The 26,644-nt window shown below is 49.9% G+C and overlaps 2 protein-coding genes across 5 annotated transcripts; both read left to right on the top strand.

Moving 5' to 3' along the window:
• The first annotated feature begins 474 nt into the window (after positions 1-474).
• SLC35F6 (solute carrier family 35 member F6) lies at positions 475-19,912 on the top strand. Of its 3 annotated transcripts, none has more exons than XR_005028410.2 (7): positions 475-693; positions 8,752-8,824; positions 9,554-9,725; positions 9,978-10,190; positions 11,000-11,110; positions 12,406-12,948; positions 19,779-19,912. XR_005028410.2 is itself a non-coding variant. In XM_036903418.2 (6 exons), exons 1-6 carry the CDS (start codon positions 617-619, stop codon positions 12,876-12,878), a joined length of 1,119 nt encoding a protein of 372 aa, XP_036759313.1. In that variant the 5' UTR covers positions 475-616; the 3' UTR covers positions 12,879-16,224. The 3 variants fall into 3 exon arrangements, 1 of the variants encoding a protein (XP_036759313.1); XR_005028411.2 differs by lacking the exon at positions 19,779-19,912 and adding an exon at positions 16,231-19,736; XM_036903418.2 differs by lacking the exon at positions 19,779-19,912 and having other exon boundaries at positions 12,406-16,224.
• A 598-nt stretch (positions 19,913-20,510) lies between these two features.
• CENPA (centromere protein A) lies at positions 20,511-26,200 on the top strand. 2 transcript variants are annotated; one of them, XM_036903419.2, is made up of 5 exons: positions 20,511-20,644; positions 23,542-23,651; positions 24,133-24,210; positions 24,523-24,676; positions 25,049-26,200. In XM_036903419.2, the coding sequence occupies exons 1-4, from the start codon at positions 20,551-20,553 to the stop codon at positions 24,655-24,657; spliced, it is 417 nt and encodes a 138-aa protein (XP_036759314.1). In that variant the 5' UTR covers positions 20,511-20,550; the 3' UTR covers positions 24,658-24,676; positions 25,049-26,200. The 2 variants fall into 2 exon arrangements, with proteins under 2 accessions (XP_036759314.1, XP_036759315.1); XM_036903420.2 differs by having other exon boundaries at positions 24,523-24,699.
• Positions 26,201-26,644: the final 444 nt, after the last annotated feature.

Genomic DNA, 26,644 nt, shown 5'->3' with positions numbered 1-26,644 from the left:
TGGAGGCGCTGTACAGAAGGCACGGATTTGGGGGACACTGAAGAATTTGTGTGCAAACCCCCACTCCATCACTCACAGGCATGATCATAGACAAATCACTTGGTCTCTCTCAGTTTAGTTTCCCTGACTATAAGATGGCCTCCGGGGGAGCTGGAACCAGATTCCTAAACCATTTTTCTGGAAGATGTGAGCACCATCGCGGGCTGGGATCCCTAGGGAAAGTCCCAGGAGTCCCAGCAGTTCCTTGGTACCTGGTAGAGCGGAGATTGCCAGTAGACATTTCCACTTTGCGGATTGCCTCCGACATCGTTCAGCTCGACCTGTTCAAATTGTGTACAAAACGCAAAATGGGGAGATCTGGGCCCGCGACTTGCCACTGTCACCATACGGGAACCAGTACGCCCAGGTCTGGCCTTGCAGTACGAGGGCGCAGAGGCCCGCCGCCCTCGGGAGGCGGGGCGAGCCGGCACGGGGCGGGACCGGCGCGGGTCACGTGACGCCGGCCCCGGAAGCGCTCGTGAGACCACCCTGAGTGACCCTGCCCTGAGCTGTTGCCTGGAGCCAGCGCGGAGGTCGCGGGGACCCCAACGGTTTCGCGCTCGACGTATCCGCCGCCATGGCCTGGACCAAGTACCAGCTGTTCCTGGCCGGGCTCATGCTCGTCACCGGCTCCATCAACACCCTGTCGGCTAAGTGAGTCCGGGCCGGGCCTGGAGGGTGGGGCGCTCAGCGGGGCCTGGCGCAGCCCGCGCTGGCTCTACAGATCCCCGCACGCCTTCCTCTTTCCCCGCTCACGGCTCGCCCTTCCCAGCTTCACCTGCTCGTCCAGTCTTTCCGGTCGGTTCACGTGTTTTATGGGCCACCTAAGGAGTGCGAGACCCCGGGAAGGACGGAGACAGGCCGTGACCCCGGCCGCAGGATCGCCGTGTTCTTGATCCCGGCGAGTAACCTCCTGTCTCCGCGCCTGTTTCCTCATTTTTCTGTTGTTTTTTAACCCCCCGACATCCCACACACACACTAATGTAACCATCGCGCAGATGTTTCCTCATCTTTAAACGGATAGGTTGGACCGGTTCCCCTTTCCAGCCCCTTCCCACACTGGCGTGCGGAGCGGTGGGCTGGGGGAGGACGGAGGCCGTGGAGGTGGGAGGAGGGAGGACTCGCAGACTTGTTCACGCGAGCTACAATAGAGAGCATGTAGGCTGAGTGACTAGTGAGCGTGGGGGAGTGTGTGGATGGATGGAGAAGGAGGGCCCCGTAGGCCACTTTGGAGGAAGGGTTACCCCTGGGCCTTCAAGTTTTGGGTGGGATTTCTGCCAGTGGTGGGGACATCGAGGTAGGAAACAGCGAAGGCAGGTAGAAGTGGATGTAACTAGCACCAAATACCCAGGCATGATTTGATCCCACAACCAAAGAAGAGCCTTTGAGCAGGGAGTGACATGCTAAAAGTGGTATGATGAATCTGGTGGTCAAGGTAAGAGAGTAGTTTAGTGCAGGGAAAATCAGTCCAAGGCTACTGCCTAGCAAAGGAGGGGATCTGTAAGGGGGCAGTGAGATGGGAAAGGAATGGACACCGTGGGAGCAGAATGAAGCCACAGGTACTGACCCACAGGATCAAGAGACAGATCACACCGGGGTTTCTGCCTGGGAGAACAGAAGGCATTAACTCAGCCAGTGAGGGCAGGTGGGCAGTTCAGCTCTGAGGTACGAGGGTGAGGTTCTGGTGGAACAGTGAGGATGGTCCCCAGGACTGTCGTCAGGCTGAGGGACCACGCGTAGCCTCCTCTGTGAAGTGTGGGAGGCCCAGGAGGCTGCCTCTTCTCCTGGAAGTGCTTTGTCCCTTCTTCTGCCCCTCTGTCACTATAGATCCCCAGTACCCAGGGCCTGGCCTTTCTCTGAACCAATTCAGGGTGCACTTGGAGAACAGTGGACAGTAGCCCTCTGCCAGTCAGCCCTCACTTCACCTGGGCCATCCCATGCTCCAGAGCAAGGGAGAGTAACCCTGGTCACCCTCTGGGCTGTGCTCCAGGCCCCCTGGCAAGGCAGGAGGCAGGGGTGTTGTATCTTATTCATTTTTGAGGCATTTATTTCTAGCATATCCACCGGTGATGTGAGAAATGCTCCAGAAGAGAGGTCTGGGAGTATTCAGTTCAATTCATCAGATATGTATGAGTACCTACCATGTGTGAGGTGCCATCTGGACCCAGGGAAGGAGACAAGTGACCAAGAGAAGATCCCTGCCTTTGGGGTGCTTAGAATCTGAGGTGGAAGAGACAGATGTGTACATAGTTGACAATCACAGTGTCCTCCCTTCTCCAAAGGAGGTGGAACTCTGAGTGGGGGTCCACCTGTCTCTCTGGGTGGGCTCTGGCCAGTTGTGTCTGTGTCTTGTGCTGGTCTCCTTGTTCTTGTGGCTTCCTAATGTCACTCCCTTTGCTGAACCCTTAGCTATAAAAGCAGCTCATCCTGAGGACTCCCATCTCAGGATCTGAACACAGCAGAACACAACATCCATCTGTGGTAGCAGCCAAGGTCGCAGTCAGGTGCTTAGAGAGTGGCTGTGGTCTGCCAGGGCTTTTGTTCCCAAGGAGAGTTAAGATTGCCAGTTGCTACTGGGATAAACTGTGCTGACTCAGCTCCTTCCTTTAAAAGCTCCAAACTGGTCAGGAAGGAAGCCAGGGGATCCTCAGCCCCAGGAGGCCTTGTCCTTGGAGGTTGCCTAAGAGGCAGGAAAGAGGCTTCCAGGTGGGGACCCAACTTTTGGTCCTGTCCTCTGCCCTGTAGCCTGATGTGGGGCCTCTCAGGAGCCGCCTACTCGAGTTGGGCCTCAAAATTGGACCCCGAACCCTGTTATAAGGCCAAACTGTGAGAAGGATGCTCTCAGAAGGAACTTGGGAGAGTGTCTGTGTACCTCATGATGGGACTTATCAAGTTGAATCACACTCTGACCTGCAGTTTCTGGCAGGGACAGACAAGAATGTGACCACCACAAGTGGTAACCAGCTAATTTACTGAGAGCACCATATGCCAGGTCCTGCTCTGGCCACCTTGTGTGTGTTAATTTAATGAATTCTCATAACCACTCTGTGACGTAGGTAAACTCATTGTCCCTGGATAAGGAAACTGTGATGTGGAAGGGTGCCCAAGCTCCACTCAGCTGTTGAGTGGTGGAGTTCATATTTGAGCCTAAGTCCTCTAGCTCTAGAAGCCGTGCCCTTCACCAGCAATCTGGGATGGAACTGGGGACTTCTCTAGTCATTTTTTAAGGCATTTAGAGTTGTCAGAAACACAAAAATCAGCCATTCTAATTCCCACAACTTACAGATGAGATCCTAAGAGAAGTTTCTTTTTGTGACTCAGCTGGGTGGTGTCGTCAGGGACCCGAACCCAGGTCTCAGCATTTTGGCCCAGTCCTGTCCTTTGACAACCACAGTGCCCCAAAGTACCTCTGCCTTGGGGATTTCCTCCCACATCTCCTCAGACAGAACAGACAAGTGTGTGCCCATAGGAGTTGTAATCCTCTAAGTGGCATCTCCCATCCCTGCCATCAGAATGTCCTCCCTCCCAGCCTTGCCCTACCCCGGTGCGTCCTGCTACCGTGCTGCTTATCTTCTCCCTCAAGCCGGAGGCCACTCAGGACTCAGATTTAGAGATTGCAGTAGCCCCTTGCAGCTGCTTGGCCTGTAAAAAGAACAGGTTTCCCTCCCGGGGTACAGGGAGGGCCTTCAGTGTGGATGAGGAAGTGAGTGAGAGCATATCCCGCCTGCTATGCTGGGACCACAGGTCAGCTGTCCGCTGGAGGAGGCCGCTCTGTCCACTCAGCAGGTTTGGGCAGGCTGCTGGGAGACAGGCCTGCCCTGGCTGGGATGGGGGCACAGATCACATACTCCCAGGAGGAAAGCCACCACACAGGCTGGCCTTTGGCCTGTCCCTGGGTTTTGGCAGAGGGTCTCTCCCCATGAAGTGTTTCCTTTTCCTTTCTGGCTGCTTTCTCCCACCTCCGTGCGGAACCAGTGCCTGTCTGTGTGGTGGTGCCCCGATGAGAGCCCCACTCTCAGGAATCCAGCTGGGGGTTTGCATGTAAACAGCCACGGTCAAGTAGACACTCAGTAAGGCCCAGATCCCCACTTCAACTTCCACAGGCTTTGAACCCCCAGCCAGGGAGGGGCTATGGGGGTGACTTCCTGTCCTACAGTCAGATCCTCTGGGTGTAGGGACCCTGCCAGGAAAGTAGCAGGAGGCCTGGATCCTCTGGGCCTCTGTTAGGGAAGGCTCACCATCCATTCTGTGCCAGCTCTCACTTTGCCGTGGCAGCTGCCTGCACCATAGAGTCCCTGGGCTGGCATGGGGTAATTGCTTCCAAGGGGGTCTGAGGCCAGCTGGAGAAAGCCTTAAGTCAGGAGAGCTGTATATGGAGTGGAAAGAGCGTGAGCCTTGGAAGCCGAGGGATTAGGTGAGTCATGGGCTCTGTAAAATGGGTGTGACTTCCCCACAGTCCTCCCACATAAAGGCAAGATGTACTGAGGAAGATTTTCTAACCCTTAGAGGTGGGAGGGCTCATCATTTATGGCCACTTGCTGTGATAACCCAGAGAATAAAGAAATGCTGAAGATCCCAGGCAGAGAAAGAAGCTGACTCACTGGGCTTGCCGAGCCAGGGATGTGAGAGGAAGTGGCAGAGATTCTCTGGGGAAGGGACACAGCTAATCGGTTTGGGGCAGCCATGTCAGCCACTTCCTCAGTCTCTGTCAGCCACTCTCTGTGCTCATGCACAGACACACCTCTCAGAATGCTGAGCCTTGCGTTTGGCTGAGCAAGGCCACACTCACCCCCAGCAAGGGGAGCCCCCCCCCCCAGCCTGCCGTGCCCCGGGAACTCTAACAGAAACTGCTGGCCTCTGCAGCATCAGGCACCTCCTGTGGGGACTCAGCCTGACCCTGGTGGGCCCCCACAGCCCTCCTGCCCTGGAGACGGTGGCCTTCCCCCAGGATGCAGTATTGAGGGAGAATGGAGGGTCCATCTGCAGAGCTGACCCTCCCCCAACAGCCAGGGGAGTAGGAAGAATCCGGAGTAAGGAGCTGATAGGAGAACCTCCAGTGTGGAGGCAGGGGCATGGAACTGGAGGCGGGGACCGCGGGTGCTCATCCTTTTTGGCACCTGATGAACCTGTGTCCCTCAAGCCCTCTCCAGTGTCTGGGTTCCTCGCCTGTCAGCCGAGGAGCTTCCTGAGATGATGGCTGAGTTTCTTTCCCCCCTCGGCTCTGTGGCGCTGCAGGGGCAGTAGTAGCCTGAGGGCCCTCAGCCAGCAGGGTAGGTCCCAGAGCACACGTGCTCTCGCAGAAGCTGGAGCAGAGCTGGGGCCAAGCGACCCAACGCAAGGGGAGATGGCTCCTGCTATGTGCAAGGGAAGAGGGAGAAGGAGCAGGAAAGAACTTTCAATGACTCCCACCATGTGCCAGGTCTTACATACCTTATATTCTTCATCACTTTTGACATTTCATCAGTGTTGGCATCTTTACCCCCATTTTATAGATGAGAAAACTGTAACTTGTTCAGCCTGTGAGACTCAAAAGTCTGAGCTTTCTGTGTATCTTGCTGCCTTTTCTGACTGTAAATTCAAGGAGAAGGGTTTGGCCCTAGATCCTCCCATTGCTGACTGTATGAGTCTGTGCATGGCTCTCTCTGCCCCCAAACCTTGAAGTCCCCATCTGTAAAATGACAGTAAAGTGCTCAGCACAGACCTGGCACAAAGTCAGTGCTCAGTGACTTATACAATTATAAGAACATGTTAGTGAAGTATTCTGCAAACAGCCAAGGGCGGTCCACCTGCGGGGTCGTTGCTGTCATCCCCAGGTGAACTGGGGCTGGTCTTTGGCTTTTGTTCTGTGTGACCTGGGGCCCTTTGCACCTGCAGGATGAGCTGAAACCTGTCTCAGGGCCAGGATGAGAAGCCTGACTCTGTCCCAAAGTGCCTGAAGAGAGGGTAGGCAGGTCAGCCAGTCCTGCTGACACCTAATCCTTTGGGCTGCAAGCCTGCTGCCGGCCCTCAGATACAAAAAGACTCCATTTCCCCTGCTGGGACTTCTGCCAGCCCCAGCCTGTTCAGGCAGCCCACCCTTTGGAGAAAGCAAGAGACTGCTGCAGAGGAGGGGAGGCAGCTCTGCGCCCGCCCTACAGCCAGCTCTCCACGGGAGCCTTGCTCCTGGGGACAAGCCCAGCTGGTCCTACCAGCAGGGTCACCTCAGCCCCAGGTGGGGAATCAGAACTTACGGAGACATTGCCTCTGGACTCTATTACCTGCCTGCTTGCTAGGTGGGGTCTGGAAGTCCCAGTCATTCGAACAAAAATGTTTGAGTTTCTGTACAGTAATGTGCCAGGAGCAGGGGATCAGAGATGGGGAAGTTGCTGGATGCTGAGCTCCCACTCTCTCAAGTGACAGTGACTCCAGAGCCAGAAACTGATAGAGATGGGAGTTGTCATTTCTTGGCTCCCCCACCAGATCTGAGGGGCATCTTGAGCCCGCAGTGTGCTCTGGGTGGGGCATCAGGATGAGGAAGGGGCTTCCACACCTGCCCTTGCCCTAGGCTCTGGTGGGCCTCCGTGGGCTTGGCACAACCTCCCTTGTTCTCTTGCAGGAGCTCTGGCTCCAGCCCTGGGGATTCCCATCTCCGACCTCACATGCTCTGGGGCAGTTGACTCTGCCCCGTTGGTAAAGCTTGACCTCTTTATGCTTTCTGCTTCTCAGTTATGCTCAATTCCCTCACCTAGGCCCTCCCAGAGTGCTTTTTCTGCAAAAGCAAGCCTGGGTTGTAGAGCAGGCCTGCCTCGGGGTCCAAGAGCCAGAACCAAGACCCCACAGAGCAGGTGGTTTCTCTTCTGCAGTGGGGCTGTCTTTGCCCCATTGGTTCCAGGACTGGTTACAGCCTGGTCCCTGGACCCAGGCCTCCCTGCCCCACTCCCAGCCAGTTATATCAGAGCTTCTCCCTGCCCTTCAGCTCTCTTTTCACCCTCCCCACCACCACCACCAGTTCCGGGGAACCACAAGCCCCAGTAACTGCCCTTCTTCACATCTCTGGGAGTGCAAGATAGGTTTGCCACAGCCCTGTTTGGTTCAGTCGCCCTGGTATGTGTTCAGATTGGTGAGTAGACATGGTCTCTCCTTCACAGGTCTGTGCCACCCTCACAGTTGACAGGAACTTCACCACCACTCAGCCCACCCTCCCCACTGCCAGCATCCAGGCATTATACCCCTGCCTTGGGCTGTGGGGAAGAGCACCCTGTTCCCAGACCCTAACTGCTTGGCACAACCAGTGGCCCATTCTCACAGCATTGTGGGGGCCACAGGAAGCAGAAGGCTCTCCTGCCTTTGGAGAGCTCAGGCTTGTTGCAGAGATGAGCCAGCAGAGTAGGGCTAGGCACCACGATGTGGCTGCTTTCAAAAGAAGTCCTGAGTCTAACACTTAAGGGACAGCCACCGCCTATGTGTAGGGTGTTATGGAGAGAGGGGTTCAGTGGCCCACAGGAAACAGCCCTGGGTCTGCACCGACATGAGTCAGCAGTATGATGTGGCTGACACAGTCAAAGCCATGTCAGCGAACCAGGATGGCCAGCAAGAGGAAGAGGTCGCCGTCTTGCCAGGCTCATTCTGGATCAGATCATATGCCCTTGGCTCTGGGCCAGGCCCACCAGAGTGCTTCCAGAAGTCATCAGTCACAGGAGTGTAAGGTTAGGAAGGGCTGTGGCCGGTGAGCCAGAAAATGAGGAGATTTGGATAAAAGTGGAAAAGTCGAAATATCTGAAGGGCTTTCAAATGAGCGACCTGGCTAGACCCCAGGGACACAACTAAGCTTAGCAAAGGTGAAATTCAGGGACAGAAGCTTTAGTGCATGGATGGCAGACAGTGCAGAACAGTCAGTCAAAGCTGCCCGGAGCACTGCCGTACAGGATTCTGGGCTTCTGCCTGGACTTGGTGGGGAAGCATGCCATAATCACTTATGCCATCTGCCGGGGTGCTGGCTGGGAGGCCACACCACGAGCACAACGTACCTGCTACCACTTTAGAGCCAGTGCTGGAAAGACCCTAGAAACCCCTCAGGTTATATGAAGGTGACCAGATGGTCTGTGTCAGGCAGTTATTTCCCAGGGCCCTAGTGCCATAGCAGACCAGGGGCCCGTGATAACTTCTGTGCCATGGATCCCTTTGATAGTCTGGCAAAATCTAGAGTAATGTTCTAAAATGTGCAAATAAAAGACTGGATTATAGAAAAAGCCAATTATGTTTAAATAAAGTTATCAAAACATTAAAAAAGCAAGTTTGTGAGATAGTAGGATGTATGTGTATATGCTTCTTAACACATAAAATTATAAGCAGTGGGTCTAATTACTGTAATTTTGGAGTAGCAATGAGTATAAACTTCACAATATCTGCAACAGCACCGTGATAATGAGAATAGCTGTGATTTCTGTGTGTCACAAAGTCACAGGTACTACAATGCTGCATTCATAATTTGAGGAAATGCTAAATATTTAAACTAAAGGTTCCCAAGCCCCCCCTCCCCCATATTCTGTCCACGATCCCAGATGAAGATGCCTTGCTGTGGAGAGTGGCCCCTTTGAGAGGGAGGCCCACTCTGACCCGAGTTCCCCAAGTCTGACCCCTTGGCCTTGAGAGGAGCAAGCTTGTTGGCAGGCACCAGGGCACGGTTGCAGAGCCCGCTGCCCTGCCAGCGTTTGACCTCTCTCTCTGCTGCAGGTGGGCGGACAACTTCGTGGCCCAGGGCTGCGGAGGCAGCAAGGAGCACAACTTCCAGCATCCTTTCCTCCAGGTATCTGCCCCTTCCCTCCGCACCTCTTGTCTCCCAGGCTTGTCCCTGTGAGGCCCTGCTGTTTCCTGACCTGAGGGTGGAGCCTTCCCCTGCTCCTGGAAGAACCTCTACTTCTCTCTCTCCCTACCCAGAACAAAGGCCAGGGTGTGAGTGCCCCTGGAGGGCAGAGGGCACAATCCACTGTGGAAGGCCTGCACAAGTCCTGGTGGGTGGTCATGCCCTGGGCACCATGAGGCCAGCCCCACTGTCCAAGTCGGGACACATTTGGAAAACATCAGTCCCAGTGGCAAAACCTGTCCATCCACAGGGAACCCAGCCCCCACTGGGACAGGGCACACACCATAAATGGAAGACACCTTATTGCCAGACTGGGAACTGGTCTAATTTCAGCCCCAGCTCTGCCAGCAACTTGCTCTCTGACCTTAAATAAGTTCTGGAGCCTCCTTGGGCCTCAGTTTCTCCATCTGGAACTTGACCAGGGGTTAGGTTAGATCAGTGATTTTCAGACTAAGCTCTACATAGCCTCAGGGTCTCTGAGATGTTTGGGGGCCTGGGGGCAGACCTTGGAGGCAGTCAGTCTCTGGCCTCCCACACATAGCAGCTCTGCTTCTGTCTTAATTTACACGCTGAAATATAGGTAAGCTCTTGTTTGAAGAAAGGTGTTAAGAGTGTTTTTGTTAAAGTTGGTCCTCCTTCCAGCCCTAAGCTTCTAGGGTTCTGTCCCTGCAGGCAGTGGGCATGTTCCTGGGAGAGTTCTCCTGCCTGGCTGCCTTCTACCTACTCCAATGCAGAGCTGCGAGGCAGCCAGATGCCGGCATGGATCCCCAGCAGCCCTTCAACCCCCTTCTTTTCTTACCCCCAGCCCTCTGCGACATGGCTGGGACCAGCATCATGTATGTGGGTGAGTAGCCAGGCCAGGCTGACAAGGGCTCAGCGAAGCCTGTGTCCCAAGGGGGCCACTGGCGAAACAGCCACCCCTGTCCCCAGCTCATCTTTGCTCACTCCTGCACCCTCCCACACACTTCACACACAGCCATACAACCAAGATTTACTGAGCACAGACTATTGGGGTGCATATCTTCAGCCCTGAGGACTCAGGAACCAGCCAGCCTCGACCCTTAGGAACTAACACCCTGTGTCTCTCCTCTCCTAGCCCTGAACATGACCAGTGCCTCCAGCTTCCAGATGCTGCGAGGAGCAGTGATCATATTCACAGGCCTGTTTTCGGTGGCCTTCCTGGGGCGGAGGTTGGTGCTGAGCCAGTGGCTGGGCATCCTTACAACCATTGCAGGGCTGGTGGTTGTGGGCCTGGCTGACCTCCTGAGCAAGCATGACGATCAGCACAAGCTCAGCGATGTGATCACAGGTGTGGCTGGGGTCTGGGGTCTAGGGCCCATCCTGTCCTCCCTTCCCTGGGAGCCCAGCACAGAGTCATTCAGACAAACTTTTCCAAGCTCTTCTGAATGCCAAGCCCTGGAGTAGGGCATGTGGGAGACCAGCTGGTGTGGACCACCTGCTCTGGAGGTGACAGAGTGTAGTGAAAACCAGAGAGGCACAGGCAGCATTAGAGAGGGATAGATAAGGAGCCATGAGGTCAGAGGAGGGAGACAGCTTGTGCTCTGACACACCTATGTGCACACAAACTTTGGGATTTGGGAGAGGAAAGGCACAAATGTTATTGAGCACTTAGCAAGTGTCCAACCTGGTGCCAAGCAGTATATATTCATCATCCCAATAATCCTCACAGCCCCAGAAAGGAAGCAGTACAGCCCATTTTAAACAATGGAGTGACCGCCCTGCTCACTCAGATGCGGGATTAAATCAGAATGTCCACCCCAAAGCCTATCCTTTCTCAAAAGACTTCCTGCCCCATCATGTAGCGTTCAGGCCCAGGCAGGTCTCCGGACCTTCTGGAACCTCAGCCCTGCTGGCCTGCCCCACCCCTCAAGGGCCAGGAGATCAGGCATGGAGGCTCTCATGGCTGTGCCTCATGAACTGCATGGTGCCCTGCAGAAGTCAGAGGCTCTGGCTATTGTTATGTCCCTGGAGGAGCTGTGTCCCTCAGCATCAGGCCCGTCACCCTGCCACAGCCCCGTGGCCTTGCTCTCTCCCTGCCTCCCAACACCCCAACCCCAGTGCAGCCCTGACTTCCCCTGGGCCTCTCCTTTCCCATAGGGGACCTGTTGATCATCATGGCACAGATCATCATCTCTATCCAGATGGTGCTAGAGGAGAAGTTCGTCTATAAGCACAATGTGCATCCCCTGCGGGCAGTTGGCACCGAGGGTATGTATGAGCCTGGGGACTGGGACAAGGGCTGGTTGGGCACACCAGAAGCTAGCACGGAGAGTGAATGTGCTAGAAGGAGCACAGAGCCAGGTGCTGGGAGCTGCTGGGCAGGGCTGAGCCTCTTGTTCCCATTACTTCCTCTCTTCCCCATGCATGTGTTAACACCTGCCGTGCGCATGTCCAGGAGCTCTGGAAAGATGAGGAATGTGAAAGAGAAGCAAGCCCGAAGAGGAGTTGAGAGGAGCTGAGCAGCAAGAAAGGACCAGGCAGTGCAGTTTAGCTTAGATCACTTGTGCTTGAGTGGTGCTGCATTGCCAAGCATATCTGAGTGTCTTCAGGCAGCCAAGATGGCATTCGAGCTGTGGATTTCAACAGGCAAGAGCAGGAAGGAGGGAAGTCCAGGCAGAGTGAAGACATGGAGCTGAATGTGAATTTGGAAACCAGTGAGTAATAGTTTGAGTGAGGTACAGGTTTGATGTTGGAAAGTGATTAGGAATTGAATAGGTCAAGGTCACATGGAGAACCTTGAATATTGGGCAAGTAGATTGAGACTTTAAATGACAGGCAGGGAGGAACCACCGAAGGTTTTGAGCAGGAAGTAATCAAGATTATGATTTAAAAATAGGAAACAAGCAGGGCGGATTAGAGCAGTGCCACCAAAGTGTGGCCTGTGGGCTAGTCAGGGAACTGTTTGTGCCTGGTCCACAGTGAGCTGAGGGCTTATGACAGAATGTTTATCAACTAAATCAACTATACCATCAAGCATATTGTTCCTGTTCCTTTTTTTCCTAGCAAGACTTTCTGAATTAAGCAATACATTGATTTGCATTCTGGTCCAGCTCCTTGTCACAGACCAATGACACTGAATTAGAGAGCAATGTTTTTCCACACTTGTGAGAGCAATGAGTAGTTACAGCTACAATTCTTGAAATCAATAGAATAGAATTAAAAAGCGCCAGGGAGCATTATACATTATAAGGGTAGTGGTTTTGTGAAAGTGCATGTGTGTGCATGCCTGTGCACACATATACTGGTCACATAGAATATGTATTTCTTACTCCTGATCCAGTCGGAAAACAGACTGAAGTGGAGAAGAGGCAGCTCGAGCCTATGCAGTAGGCTGTTGAGAATTCCTCAGGAGAGAATCGGCTCCAGGACCTGAAAGGAAGGAGCTGGTGTGAGGGCAGCGAGGAAGGGGTGGCAGGGAGCTGAGCGCAGCCTGGGCTGGGCTGGATGCCCTGGGAGTCCGGGGGCCGAGTGGAGAGGGCAGCGTGCTTCCTCTCCTCCTGCAGGCCTCTTTGGTTTTGTCATCCTCTCCCTGCTGCTGGTGCCCATGTACTACATGCCCGCTGGGGCCTTCAGTGGGAACCCTCGAGGGACACTGGAGGATGTGCCGGATGCCTTCTGCCAGGTGGGCCGACAGCCGCTCATCGCCCTGGCGCTGCTGGGCAACATAGGCAGCATTGCTTTCTTCAACTTTGCCGGCATCAGCGTCACCAAGGAGCTGAGTGCCACTACTCGGATGGTGCTGGACAGCCTACGCACTGTTGTTATCTGGGTACTGAGCCTGGCACTGGGCTGGGAGGCCTTCCACCCACTGCAGATCCTTGGCTTCCTCATCCTCCTGCTGGGCACTGCCCTCTACAATGGGCTGCACCGCCCCCTGCTGACCCGCCTGTCCTGGGGCCGGTCCCCAGTGGCAGAGGACGGTGAACACGAGAGACTGCTCAGTGGCTCTCGGACTCCCATCAATGATGCCAGCTGAACGTCCTGCGAGTTCTCTGCTGTTCCCAGGATGCAGCTTGTTCACCCTGAAGCTGAGGCCACACAAGCTGGTGAGCCTCAAGTGCCCTGTCCCCAAGGCCTCACTCTGCCCCTCCCCAAAAGACTCCCAGGGCAGCTGTTGCCACAGAAGACAACACAACACCTAGGTGCTGCTTCGACACCACCCCTGAGTTGTTTCAGCCCCCACAGGCCTGAGTGCAGTGACTGACCCCCACCAGGCTCCCCAGAGCCCTCCAGGCCCCTCCTGCAGCACCAGAGCTAAATCATGAAATAGAATTGCAAGAACTAACGGCCCTAGGATTTCTCCCAAATCATAAGCTAAATCTGGTTCTCCAAAGAAGAGAGGTCAGTGAGCAAATTCAAAACAGAACTGAACACTGTGTTTTCTAAAACATAAGATATTCTCTAGCCCTGTTTGGAGACCAAGGTTCTATTTATCCCCAGCCCATCACCTAGTCACTCTGGGCCTTGGTGTGTCCTGTCTGTATAGCAGAAGGTATGGCTGCTGTGACTTTAGTATCTTCCACCCCAGCTGGGCCTATGCTGTGGGCCTAAGACCTGGCCAACCTGGGAAAGGAGTAACACCCACTACTGGGAATGCCACTCTGCCCACAGTGCCACCGTCTCCTGCCTTCTTCCCTGTTCTTGCTCACACCCCTCAAGGCCTCCATGCTTGGAAGAGATTATGGGGAATTCCAGGCAGCTCTTGGTAACAGCGTGTATGAACTATTTACCTTCCATTTCAAAGATGAGGAACCTGAGGCCTAGACTTGTAAGTTGTTGAGCAAGAGGGCTCTCCTGCTGTGGACTCTGGCCATGCAGCCACGTGGCCCAGCAGCAGGCTGGGCTCAGGAGTACATCTGGGCCTCAGCCCCTCCCCAGTAACGTGACTCCCTAGAGACCCTTCCAGGGTGACGGATTTACCAGGATTCTACCACTTAGATTTATTCTGGTATCATAGGCATCGCAAGTGCTTACCTTTCATTCTCTCACATAAGAGCCTGTCCAGGTGGATGCAGAAGGAACCTGTGACCCAGATAAGGTTAAGTGACTTTCTCACAGAGCCAGGATTCCAAGCTAGGTTTGCCTGATTCCAAACGTGTGGCCCCACCTACCATACAGGGCTCTCTGGGATCTCGGGGGGAATTTCCTATGGCTGGGATAGAAGAATTGTGCTGTTGTCCCCGGCAATCCCACCCTGAAGAGAGAGGACTGGTATCAGGGACCCCAGTTTGCTGAGCAGCCCTTCGTTCCAGTGTCCTTGGCAGTTTCTGGAACCTCAGACCATTTTCCTGGGCAGCTCAGTCCTAAAACAAAACACTGAATGCCTTCCTTAAAATAGATTCTGGGGAAGGGATCCTTGACAAGCAAAGCCCTCAGGCTGTGTGGGAATCTAGCAGTTACTATAGCTTGTTGGGAGAGGAGGGCCTCTCCAGCTCATCAGCTCCTGGTCCCAGGGGCTCCTAAGCTGCTGTGGGCCACCATGTGTGTCACAGAGAGAAGGAAATGGGGAATGAGGGTGGTGGGGATTACAGATGCTTTGTCCTAATGCCTGGGGCTCTAGAATATTGTTTAAGGGCTTTATTCTAAAAAGAAAAGGGAAATTGGCAGTATGAACTCCTCTTTTTGAATAGTGGGAAAGAGCACAGGGTTGGAATGTTCCTGGTGAGGGCATCTGGGGTGTTGGGATGGAATAGCTCTCATGTACCAAAGCACAGACATCACCCAGTCCCCCGTTCATTGTCAACATGAAGAAACTAAAGCCCAGAGAGAGGGAAGAACTTTCTAGAGCCACACAGCCAGTGCCAGTCAAGGCCAGATTTCCTGGTCCTCAGCCCTCTCATCCCCTTCTGCCCCAGGGAGCATATCCGGGAGCCTGTACCCTGAACCGGGACTGCTCCTCCGCCAGGGGCTGCTTCAGTCTGTGCTCTCAACTGTGCCAGCCACTTGAGAGGGTGTTGGGGAAGCACTTGGCCTTTGAGGGCCACCGTGAGGGTCTGTGTTGATCTTACTGTTGAGGAGCTGGGGGGAATTATAAAAGGACTTCAGTGTGAGGGTTAGCAGAGCATGGGGAGTGGGATGCCCCAGCAGGCCTGCCACCAGCTCAGGCAAATCACTTTATCTCCTGGAGCTTTAGGTCTCCACATCTCTAAATGGGAAAGCCAGCCTCCACCTCGCAGAATGAGCATGAAAAATAAATAGAAGGTGTTTGTAAATGCCAGTGCACAGTGGAGTGTCACGTAAGTCTGCACTGCCCAGCAGGGTGGTCTGTTAGGGCACTGAAGTCCCAGAGGGGCACAGCGTGGTGCACTGGTTTTGCTCAGAGGGCTCTATTTATTAAAACACACCATCGTGGAGTAGAAATGTAAAATTCCGAACAGTTAACAAGATAAAATAGGATGCCTCAAGAAGATTTTATGCCGACAATAGCTACCCTCCCAGCCCTCGGAGATGTGTTCACTGTCTCGCTGTCAGGGGTGCTTTGGAGTGTCAGTTTGAGAAGGCTTGCTGTGTCATGCTGGCCACATGGGAGGGACAGTAAGGAGCTCTACTCTCCCGCTGAGTCTGGAGGGTCATGGGGAATGGCTGTGGCTGTAGCCTGCCAATCTGAGTGGAGTAAGAGAGGCCTGAACGGTGGAAGTTTGGTGTGGAGGCCCTGAACCCCAAAATCAGAATTGACTAATAACAGACTTCTGTAAGTATTGTTTCAAATACGGTGTGATTTAAGCATTCTGTATTGTAGTGAACTGATCACTCTGCCACTTGCAGAGTGGTGCTGGGGGAGCCTGGGGCTGGGGTTTCCTCGAGGACTACCCCACAGGCCCTCAAGTAGCCCTTGGACTTGTCTCCACCAGGAACCTGCCCACAGAGGCAGAGATTTAGGACTCTGCATGTCACGTGGTTCCATTTGCCTCCACTTTGTCCAAAGGTCTCTGTGTAGTTTAACCAGCAAATAGCACTGGAGGTAAGATCTCTGACCCCTGTGCGGACACTCCAAGGAGTGGAGCAGAGGGTCCCCTAATGTAGGGGAAAGCAGTAGAGTTAGGGATTGGATGACCTTGGACAAATCATGTTACCTCTCAAGACCTTGACAACCCATAAAAAGGAGAGGTTCTCAGCATTCCTAAATGTGTTCACCTCCCTGACCTTTATAGATTGATATTCTTCATATTTGTCTTAGTTTAGAGCCCCTGGCCTTCTGTTGACTACATCCTTTCCAAACCCAAGGTCAGCAGGGGCTTCCCTATGAGGCCATAAAAGTTTATAAATTGCCCTTCTTCATGAAGAGCACTTGTTGAAAAAAATGTTAATAAAAGAGACTTCTATCCCAGAGTTCAGCAAACTTTTGAGAACTGATGTCCTCCAAGGATTGTGGCACATCAAAGAAAACGGGAGATGAACATGTAAAGAAAGAATCCCAGCACCGTGTGATGTGCAAAAGGCCTTTGTATGAGCGCAGGGGAAGGCATACAGGAAAGAGGAGCTAACTCAGCCTGGAACTATCAGAGCTCCGCTGGACCTGGGTGTGGAAGGACGAGCAGGTGTCTTCCTGGCTGGGGGGTAGGGAAAGAGGAAGTATTGCAGGAAGAAGAAACAGCTGATAAACACAAAAAAAGGTGTGTGTCACACACTAAGTGTGTACCTACTCAGGTAAGAAAGCTGGTATGCGTGGCAGTAAGCGTGCAGCACACAAAGTGGCCACCATCTCAAGGCTGGAGAGGTGGGCCAGTGCCCGGGTAGTGCTGTGCCTTGTAGACTTTGCCGAGGTGACAGAACTCTGTCCTAGACAGTAGAGTGCCATGGAGTATTAGGCAAGGGAAAACATGCCCCCACTTGCTGTCTTGGAAAGATCACCTGGTTGTTACACAGAGACAGGTTTGATTAGAGTCAGGAGGTACTGAAGGCAGAGACTAGTGAAACAATCTTAGATTAAGTCGAGTCTGACCTAAAGAAATGGTGAGAGGAATCAATACAAGAGCTATTCAAGGAACAAATTTACATTTTAGAGCCCTTGGCTGTCGGGTCCTCTGTTGTGTAAACCATCACCAAAGAGTGAGTCTTCTGAAACAGTCTGCTCACCCTGGCCCCCATCTCCAATGGCCCCACTGAGTATCCCCTAGTACAGCTCCAGCCAGCAAACTCAAGAAGATTCCACCTTACAGGACTGGAGACCCAATTCGATTCAGTCTGCTGTTGAGAGTTAGTCTTCAAGTTAGTCTTCTCAAGCTAGGCAGGAACTCCCACCAGAGTTCAGGAACTCCCACCAGAGTTCAGGAACAGCCAAGGGGGATGTCACCATGAGCATCACCAAATCATCCAAAGGTCATCAGCACAAAATAATGTTCATTAACTTTTGTTTATTAAGTAAATGTTGGAAGAGGAAAAGGCCACCAAAATCAAGATAAAGACTTGAGGTAGATCATTTGGGTTCTGTGGCAGTCTGATGATGCTGAGGGTAGTGGTCTTGACTATGAATCCAGAGTTCCGGACTTGGCTCTAACTGGTGGCCTGAGAAGTCCCTTTCCCTCCCAAGTGTTAGTCTCCTTATCCCTTGGATAAAGGAGGTAAACCAGATATGCTCATAGATGTCCCCAGGAATCTGTGGTCTTTGTCCCAACTGATGGTCTAGAGAGCCTTCCATGGCTGACCAGCAAAAGTCCCTACTTAGTGCTGGAGCTCATGATCAACCTTAATACCCAAAGAAAATGCCATTTTGGTGGAGTTCACTTATTGTAATTCACTCACTTCTGCGATTGAAGAAGGGTGAGACCTGGCAGGATACCAGCCCTCAGCCCCACCCTGTACAGGTGCTGGCCCAGGCCTCTCCAGAAATCAGAACTTGGCCCACTTCCTTGGGCCAGCCTCTCTCTCCCCAAGAAGTGCAGAATCCTCTGAGGATGAAGGTCCTGGTGCTCATTTTGATTCTGGCTTGGATGGGATGGGTCACCTCACAATTAGGTAACTTACCTCTCCTACTGAATTTCACATGCCCTCTCCTGCTCCTACCCAGGGTCAGTCCAAATGTTCATCTGGTTTTGAAACTGAATTAAGATTTGGACTACTAGGAGCTTTTAAAAAGGCTACCCACTGCTCTCTTTGATCTGTCCACTCTTACAAACACTAGAATAATTCTCCCAGGGCCTATACCCTGAGATTCTTCAGTTCACTGTCCACCAAGATGCCACTGTAACTCTTCAATGCCTTGGCAATCTGCCTGCCTGTCAGGATGCAGCCTTTATTTCTAACATCGGGAGGATCATCAAACTAGAAGAAGCTTCTAGTCCTCCCATGTTAATTAGTTTCCCTCTTTCTCACCCCTTCCCCCAGATGGTAGCAGGGAACAGTGAGTAGGTGGGACTGGTGGGCTTTTCCTTTTCATTAAGTCACTATTTGTTTTCTTCCCAATTGTTTAAGCAATCACATTTGTTGAGAATATAATAAGGGCTATATAATAATTCCGATGAAACTTTGTGCACTGATGAATGTAAATTGGTGCAGCCACTGTGGAAAACTGTATGGAGGTTCCTCAAAAATTAAAAATAGAACTCCCATATGACCCAGCAAGCCCACTTCTGGGTATTTATTCAAAGAAAACAACTTGAAAAGATAAACGTACCCCCATGTTCATTGCAGTATTATTTATAATAGCCAGGATTTGGAAACAACCTAAATGTCCACCAATGGATGAATAAAGACACTATTATATACAATGGAATAATAATTAGCCATAAAAAGGAATGAAATCTTGGATTTGTGGCAACATGGATGGACCTCAAAGGCATTTTGCTAAGTGAAATAAGTCAGAGAAAGACAATACCTAGTTTGATCTCCCTTAGATGTGAAGTAAAATAAAAAGATCCTCTATTTTCTACCTTGTTTTCTATTTCTAATAGAGCAAAGAAAGGTCTATAGCAGAATTAATGAGCGAAGATGTGCTCTGTCTGATTAATGGGTGTTGGGGACTGATGCAGCTGGACTTCTTACCTCTGTTGACCTGGACTGTTGAAAAGCAATAGTCTTTCTGTGACTTAACTGCACCTTAATGGATTGAGCCAAACATTCCTTTTCCTCCCTTCCTTTGCTCCTTTCTTTTTTAATTGTCATGAACTATACACAACATAAAACTTACCATTTTGACCATTATTACATAATTAAGTGTACAATTCAGTGGCATTAAGTACATTCACTTTGTTGTGCAACCATTACCATCAACCATCTCCAGAACATTGTCATCTTCCCCAACTGAAACTCTACCATTAAGTGACACTAACTCTCCACTCATCTTTTTCCCCCAGCCCCTGGCAACCACCATCCTACTTTCTGTCTCTATGAATTTGACTACTCTACACCTTGTGTGGAATCATAATATTTGCTCTCCTGTGTTTGTTTTATTTCATTTAACGTAATGCTTACAAAGTTCATCTGTGTTGTGTCAGAATTGCCTTTCTTTTTAAGACTGAATAATCTTCCACTGTATAAGTTACATTTTGTTTATCTGCTCATTGGATATTTGGGGCTATTGTGAATAACGCTGCTATTAGCATTATTGTACAGATACACCTGTTCAAGTCCCTGCTTTTACTTCTTTTGAGTATATACCCAAAAATGGAACTGCTTGATCATATAATAATCCTCCACTGAATTTTTTGACTAATTGCTATACTGTTTTCCACTGTGGCTGCACCATTTTACATACCCACCAGCAGTGAATAAGAGTTCTGTGAAATCACTAATTTTGTGTGACATCTTTCCTGATTTCAGTACATGTTAACTGTAGAACATTTTAAAAATGCAAGAAAGCGAAGTGTAGAAAATAAAATCTGCTCTATTCTAACTATCCAGCTCTGCATTTGACCTGAATACATCTTATTCCCAACAGGAAGTGAAGGGCTGGTTTCCCTGGAACGATTCTATCTATTGCAATGCTGGAGAGAGGGATCCAAGAATAGTGCTGAGGCCTCCTCTGCCTGACCCCATCGTCAGAGCCCGGATCCTGGCTGTCCCTCGACCCTAATCATAAGTAACGTTCATGCAGTTAAACTGGCTTCTAGCCATATTCGTGGGGTGTTCCTGGGAGGGTTGCAGGCACAACATGGGGTTGTCACATTCTCTGTGGGTCAGTCTCATCTTTAAAAAGCCACGTCAGGGTTGGCAAGGCAAAACATAACATGTTTGAACAAAGGGACTTGTCCAGAGAAACGCATTCTACAAACGTACCACCTGCATCTTCAGAGTGAAGCTTTCCTTTTTCGACCTGAGGGCGTCCGAGGAGGTGGGTCTAATCCCTCAAACATCAGCAACCCGCAAGCCAGTCTTCTCCAAGTCTCTATTGGCTGAATCCTACTCTCTCCTCCTATCACCGCTGCCGTTAACCCTCGGCCTGTACTTTCATTTGTCCTCCCCGCAGTCGCTCTGCGCCAGGGGCGTTCAGAGGCAGCCACTGGGAGTTGCTGGATTCGGGTTTTAAAAAACGCTGGCAGAGAATCGGCTGTGTGGGCCATTTGAACCCGCGGCGGCGCGGGCGGCGACCGAGCACCCACCCCGCCGGGGCACGCATTCGGGGCGCTTCCGGGCCTCCCTCAGACGCCAGCCTTTGCCCGCGGACCCCGAAGGCCGAGGAGGAGCTGCGGGGCGCAACCCTCCGTGCCAGCATGGACCCGCCCCGCCGTATTCGCAAGCCCCAAACCCCGAAGAGGCGCGTCTCCAGCCCTGTCCCCGGCCCCTCCCGGCCGAGCATCTCCTTAGGTAACCGGCCGCGAACCCTTTCCCTTTGAGCCGGTCCGCGTGCCCAATTCACACACGGGAAAACAGGCTCGTCTGGGCTCGAGCCCGAACCTCCCGACTTCGGGTCGGCTGGCCCTCCGGGGCGGGATGAGAGCTGTTCTGCAGTCCAGCGTCTGCCCTGGACGCCGCCCAAGTTCCAAGCCCAGAGTGGGACTGGGAAGGGCAGTTCCGAGGAGGACAAAACGACTGGCCCGGACAACCTGGCCCCTAATGCTAACTCGTCTTCTTGAGACTGCTAGCATTATAGGGTAGTTACCACTAACTAGACATTAATTCTTTACGTGAATTATCTCAACTTTATGTTGGGCCCATTTTACAAATGAGAAAGCTGAGGCTCGGATAGGCCACATACCTTAACAAGCTTGTTCTGGCAGACACAAGATTTTTAAAAAACAGTGTTTGTGCTTTTTCAAACTGCAAAACTATTGGCTGCTTTTTGTGACGATTTCAAACAATTCTGCTTTTAGAAGGTTCCCTCCGGATTTTTCATGTTTTTGTTTCTTCAGTGAGTGGCTGTGTTGGGCCTTCACCAAAATGCTCCATCCGAGCAGTGCTCTCACCTGTTCTCTCCCAGAGGTTATGTGCCTGGAAAGAATACTGCTCTGTGATCCTCCTTTCTGTGGTCTGGTGTATGAAATACCCCCCTGCAAGAGTTGTACATGTGTCAACAACTGCTCTACTTGCCTTCTGCGTAGTTAAGAGCAGGGTGGGAAAAAAATACATCATAGGTTATCTATAGATGTTGCTGTTATGAATGGGATTTTTTTTCTTTCAAAAACATAAATAACCTTTGCATCCAGCCAACTTGCTGAATTCTCTTTTAATCTTAATGGTCTTTCAGTTGCTTCAATTGAACTTTTTAAGTAAGCTATTATTCGCAAATAAGGACTTTTTAAACTTTTTCGTTTTTGTGCATTTTCTTTCTTATTGTATTACTGAGACGCTAAAAGTAAAAGCGGTGTTTAGCCATCTTTGCCTCACTTGTAATTTCCACGGGAATATTGTTAAGCATGATGTTTACTGTTGCTTTCCAATGTAGAAACATTCTTCTGGTTTTATTAAATGTTTTATCTTCAGTGGGCACTGGACACTTCCCGGCAGGCCCACTGCACTTGTCTGGCAACGTTGCTCTTCCATTTTCCCCAGTGAGTGACTGTTCTGTACCTTTTTCATAAGATTCCTCCAACTCCATTCCCCAGCTTGCTCTCAGCTGATGAATACCTTGCCTCATGCTTCAGTGAGGAAATAGAAGTCCCCAGACCAAATTCCCCTTATTTTCTCACAACAGAGAACTTAGGGTCCCCCTTCCTATCAAGATCTACGCTTTCTACATGGGCTCCTGGTCACAGTCTTCTCTCACTTCCCAGGGGCTTCCTGTTCCTCTCCACCTGCACTCAGGATTAAGTCCATACTCCATGCATTGGCACTCTGGGCTTTGCCATTTCTGACCTAAAGGAAAAGTGCACACACCCCCATCTCCCTCACTTGCCCGTGCTGCAGAGCTGCCCTTTCAAAAGTAGACAGACTTGAGTCTACACATGAGTCTGTTTCCCTTCTTCCCAGTCACCCTTCAACCCATTCCAGTCTGACCCCACAACCGCTGCCCCTCCTTCTAGTGTATGCACTTGAACTACTCCTGTCACCAGCTACTGTCAAGTTGCCCAATCAATGGACATGTACATGTCCTTTTCTTACTCGTGTCTTTCAGAAGCATTTGACACAAGGGTCACTTTCTCCTTGAAATGCTCTGTCCCTTTGGCTTCACACACTCTGTGAAGAGTGTGAGAGTGATACACACACTCTGAAGTTCCTGCTTTGCGTTTTTTACTGCCTGTGCCATCTCTCTTTAGCAACTTGATGTTGGACTCCCTTGGTGTCCCATTTCTTTCTTGTCCTTCCCCAGCTGGTCTTATCCACTCCCATGGCTCTGTGTTCCACCATCAACATGTCTCACATTTGTATCTCTAGCCCAGATCTCCTCCACTCCAGACCTCTACCCTAACTGCATTTCTACCTGTTTTTGTGTTTTGCCCTCTTTCATTATTTTATTATCTTTAATATTTCTTTTGCTTGCCTTCTTTTGGTTTATTTTAAATAATTCTTTTCCTACACTTGAGTTCTACACTAGTTCCACTATCTTTTAAGGTTCTTTTTCCTAATAGATTTTGAGACTGTACATTTTCTTCTACTACTATTTGTCTTTATCATGTAAGTTTTGAAATGAGGACTTTTTATTCATTTCTAAGTAGTCTTACTGCAGGTACATTTCACTAGAGTTAGAGAATTTTTATTTTTTGTATCTTGTGTGGTTAACTTCTGACATCAGAGAGTTTGACTCTTTTAAATTCTACTTTTGGGAATGTTTGTAAGATTTTTTCTTTTTTGTTTTCATTGGAACAAAACCTCTCTGGGCCTCAGGATAACCAAGACAATGGAATTGTACCAGATAACTTCTCAGATTCTTTCCAGCTCTAAAATAAGACCTAAAAACAAACTAGCTGACTTTCCAATCTAGGTGGGAAAGAGAAAAGATGCACAAAGTACTGTGGGACCCAGAAGAGGAAGGTGACCCCTCGCTTGGGAAGGGTTTGGGAGTCAGAAAAGGTTTCACAGAAGAGTTGGCATTTAAGACAATAGTCTCAAAGGATCACTAACTCATTTAACAAATATTTATTTGGCAGCTATCTGCTGTTCTCTAATTGCTGAAGATAACTGCAGTGAATAAAATAGACACAAACCCCAGTTTTTGTGGATCACAGTACAGTCTAGTGATTTGAGTTTGCCTGTCTCAGCCAAGCTGCAGGGCACCACGCATTCTCCACTACATTTTACCTTTATGTCCCAACTCTTTTCCTCAGGCGCTTCCTCCCGCCCGCGTGGCCGCCGGAGATCCCAGGTTCTGAAGGAGATCCGAAAGCTTCAGAAGAGCACACACCTGTTGTTACGGAAGAGTCCCTTCAGCCGCCTGGTGAGCTCCGGGCGGCTCCCGCCTACCCCATCTGCCTCCTCTTTTAATTTCCCAGGTATTAGGGCCCTGTCATCTCCCTTTCCTGGTAGGGGACTTCATCTTCTGAAAACATGAGATTGCCAAAGGCACCTTCCAGCTCTTTAGGGAATTAATTTCTAACTCCCACCACCTTTGAAGCTGTGCTCTTCGATTCTATAAATAAGAACCCTCTCATTCTTCTACTCTTTGATCCTTTTTCCTACTCTAGGAAATTGCCTTCCCCTCTGCCCACCACCAATAAGAGCCATGCCAGTTCCTAAGCTCCTAGGAATTGACACCAGCTACTAGTCAGGTCCTAAGATTAGGGGCTAGGAAGGTATAACAGAAATGAAGACTCGTGGAGACTAATGGAAAAAGTCTCTCTTCCCTTGAATCTCTTCGTTTACCCTCTACTCCTCCCCACTACCTTTCTCCCTCGCTCCCCATCCCCATTCCTTCCCAGGCAAGAGAAATCTGTGTCAGATTCACTCATGGTGTGGACTTCAGTTGGCAAGCCCAAGCCCTGTTGGCCCTACAAGAGGTAAGAAGGGGGCCAGATGGAGTCGGGTGAGGGGTGAGTGTGGGAGAAAGGCATTCTGGAACTCCACGGGCTGACTATGGAGTATCCATGCTGAATCTCAGTACCTTTAAAGGAGCAAAAGGAACCCCTAGGGTTTGGATGCTGGGTTCTTATTTGGTGGTAGCAGAATTCCCAGGCAGAATTCAGTCTCTGTCTGTGAACAGCCTCCCCTGCAGTCCTGTGAACCCTCAGAGACTAAGCTCTGCAGGGCTCCAAAAGAAAAGCAACCCCTGCTGCTTGTCTGAGTCAGTCTTTCTCCCTCTCTCCTTGGAGGCGGCAGAAGCATTTCTAGTCCATCTCTTTGAGGACGCCTATCTCCTCTCCTTACATGCTGGCCGAGTTACTCTCTACCCAAAGGATGTGCAGCTCGCCAGGAGGATCCGAGGCATCCAGGAAGGGCTCGGCTGAGCTCCTGCCACCCAGCTTGGTGAGCCTTTCCTGCTCACCAGAGTGAGTGCTCTTTGGGGAAGAAACACCCAGCTTCTCATCACGCGGGGTAGGAGTGTCTCTGAAGGAATTTCCCTTCTCCATCCTTAGTCCCTTGCTGGCTCTCTCATCTTCCCTTTGTTCTCTAGAAAAGGTTTGGCCTGATTTGAGCTAGAATGTTTGGGACTCTATGGCCCAAGCCCTTTGTACAGTGTTAAATAAAGATATTTTTCTATTAAGTAATGACCAGATGAGCTGAATCTCTAAGTTAAGCCTCTCCATTTTACAAAAACCAGATGACCTCATTTGAATCAAGAGAAAGTTTTCTTTCTTTGAAAATGCCTTGGTAGTAAATATGATTTCTAACTTTCAGGGTGATACCAGGGACTCCGTCCCGAGGAACAGATCCATGGAGTATGAGGTGCAGCCTGTACTCGCTGTCTCTGAGCAGAGTGGACACATTATTTTTGTAATTTCTTTTTTAAGAAGGAGAAGACTGCATGGCTTCCTCTGTAACAGAGGTAATATGTGAGAAAATCAACACATTTCCAAAGGTCTGAGAATTATTTTCAGCTAACTAGACTCCAGGGTTTGCAAATTATTCAAAGGACTATTTAATGACTTTGAAGACATCAGATTTTCTGGGTTATGGGAGAAAAGGATATTTAGTAATTATTTTAGATCTTCTGTACCATTTAACATTTTTACCATATGTATATTTACTTTTTTAAAAAATATAAGGAGAAAAAGAAGACCACTTCAGCCAGCTGCATGGAGGAACTTGGCACGTTGAACATATAAATCTCTGTCTTTCAGATTAAGCTCAGCTTTAGTGGCTGCAGCAAGTTCCTGTGTGGACTGTGCCTGTCAACAAATGTATAGCTTTTCTAAAACTCAATTGGGGTTAAAATTATTTAAATCTTTAAGTTTTGATGTTCTAGTTTCTTGTAACAAATTCCTATAAAAATCACTCAGAAATTCTAACTTGTAGAATTTCTCTTATTTGTAAACCACAGAAGATATATCATAACTTATATGTTAGAATTTTTCATTCCAGGATTTTAAAGTGCCTTTCCAGTGTCTTTATAGGTATTTTTATAACTTCTTTGTAAAGAGATAATAAAAATTAAAATAATTCTTTAATGAAAAAATTTTAAGGGAAGTTACTGTTTTAGCATACAGAGGTTATACTGTATTTTTGGTTTGCTAACATTGAGTTCTTCATTTGTACACTGTGTGCAAACAGCCAACGTTGAAACAAGATTGAAGGGATGTGTTTTTGCCTCCAGTTGAGTAGAGAATGAGCAGATGAAAACCTTGCCCTTACCATTGTAACTGAAAGCAGTTTAAGAGATTTCCAGAGAAGTGGGAAGTCCTACCCAAAGATTTTTTTATTTTATGTTTGGTGAAAATGATTAGTAAGGGGGAGATCACTAATAATGCTGTGTTGGTCAACTGAATTCAGAGAAACATTAAAAAGAAGGACCAAGCTCTATTGTTAATAAATTTTAACCCTTTGGAAAAACTTCTTTCTGCTTGACATCAACTCATATTTATGTAGACATTTGAAAAAAGCTTATCTATGAATATATTTAAAATTCTTGTCAGAGTGTTATTAATTAGAAGATAGCCTTCCTCTAGTTTTCTTTAAAATCACACTTCTCTGCTCTCTTAAAATTATACTAACCAGGACACCACTCCAACACGTGTATACGTTACATTCAAATGCCATGCAGGATGCATGCCCTCAGCACCACATAGAATTTATACACATGAGAATAAGTAATTTACATCATGATAATGTTATATGATATTGTTAGAGTTTACTGTAAAATTTGAGCACTTCTATTGGAGTTTTGTTTTTGTTTTTCTACTTTCTGGGTAGCTCCATCAACATGATCTTCTAACCTTTCCATGTAATTTTTTATTTCTGCTTTCTCAGTTTTAATATCTAACGACTCTTATTTTT

This window comes from Manis pentadactyla, chromosome 2 (assembly GCF_030020395.1).
Source record: "Manis pentadactyla isolate mManPen7 chromosome 2, mManPen7.hap1, whole genome shotgun sequence".
Taxonomy (NCBI): domain Eukaryota; kingdom Metazoa; phylum Chordata; class Mammalia; order Pholidota; family Manidae; genus Manis; species Manis pentadactyla.
The sequence above is the reverse complement of the archived record's forward strand: the minus strand, read 5'-3'. Positions and strand labels throughout refer to the sequence as shown.

Coding starts and splice junctions, on each gene's coding strand:
- CENPA (XM_036903419.2), top strand. CDS start 20,551: ATGGACCCGCCCCGCCGTATTCGCAAGCCCCAAACCCCGAAGAGGCGC. Junction 20,645..23,541: donor CCGGCCGAGCATCTCCTTAG/GTAACCGGCCGC, acceptor TCTTTTCCTCAG/GCGCTTCCTCCCGCCCGCGT. Junction 24,211..24,522: donor CCCTGTTGGCCCTACAAGAG/GTAAGAAGGGGG, acceptor CTCTCCTTGGAG/GCGGCAGAAGCATTTCTAGT.
- SLC35F6 (XM_036903418.2), top strand. CDS start 617: ATGGCCTGGACCAAGTACCAGCTGTTCCTGGCCGGGCTCATGCTCGTC. Junction 8,825..9,553: donor TCCAGCATCCTTTCCTCCAG/GTATCTGCCCCT, acceptor CTGTCCCTGCAG/GCAGTGGGCATGTTCCTGGG. Junction 11,111..12,405: donor GCGGGCAGTTGGCACCGAGG/GTATGTATGAGC, acceptor CTCCTCCTGCAG/GCCTCTTTGGTTTTGTCATC.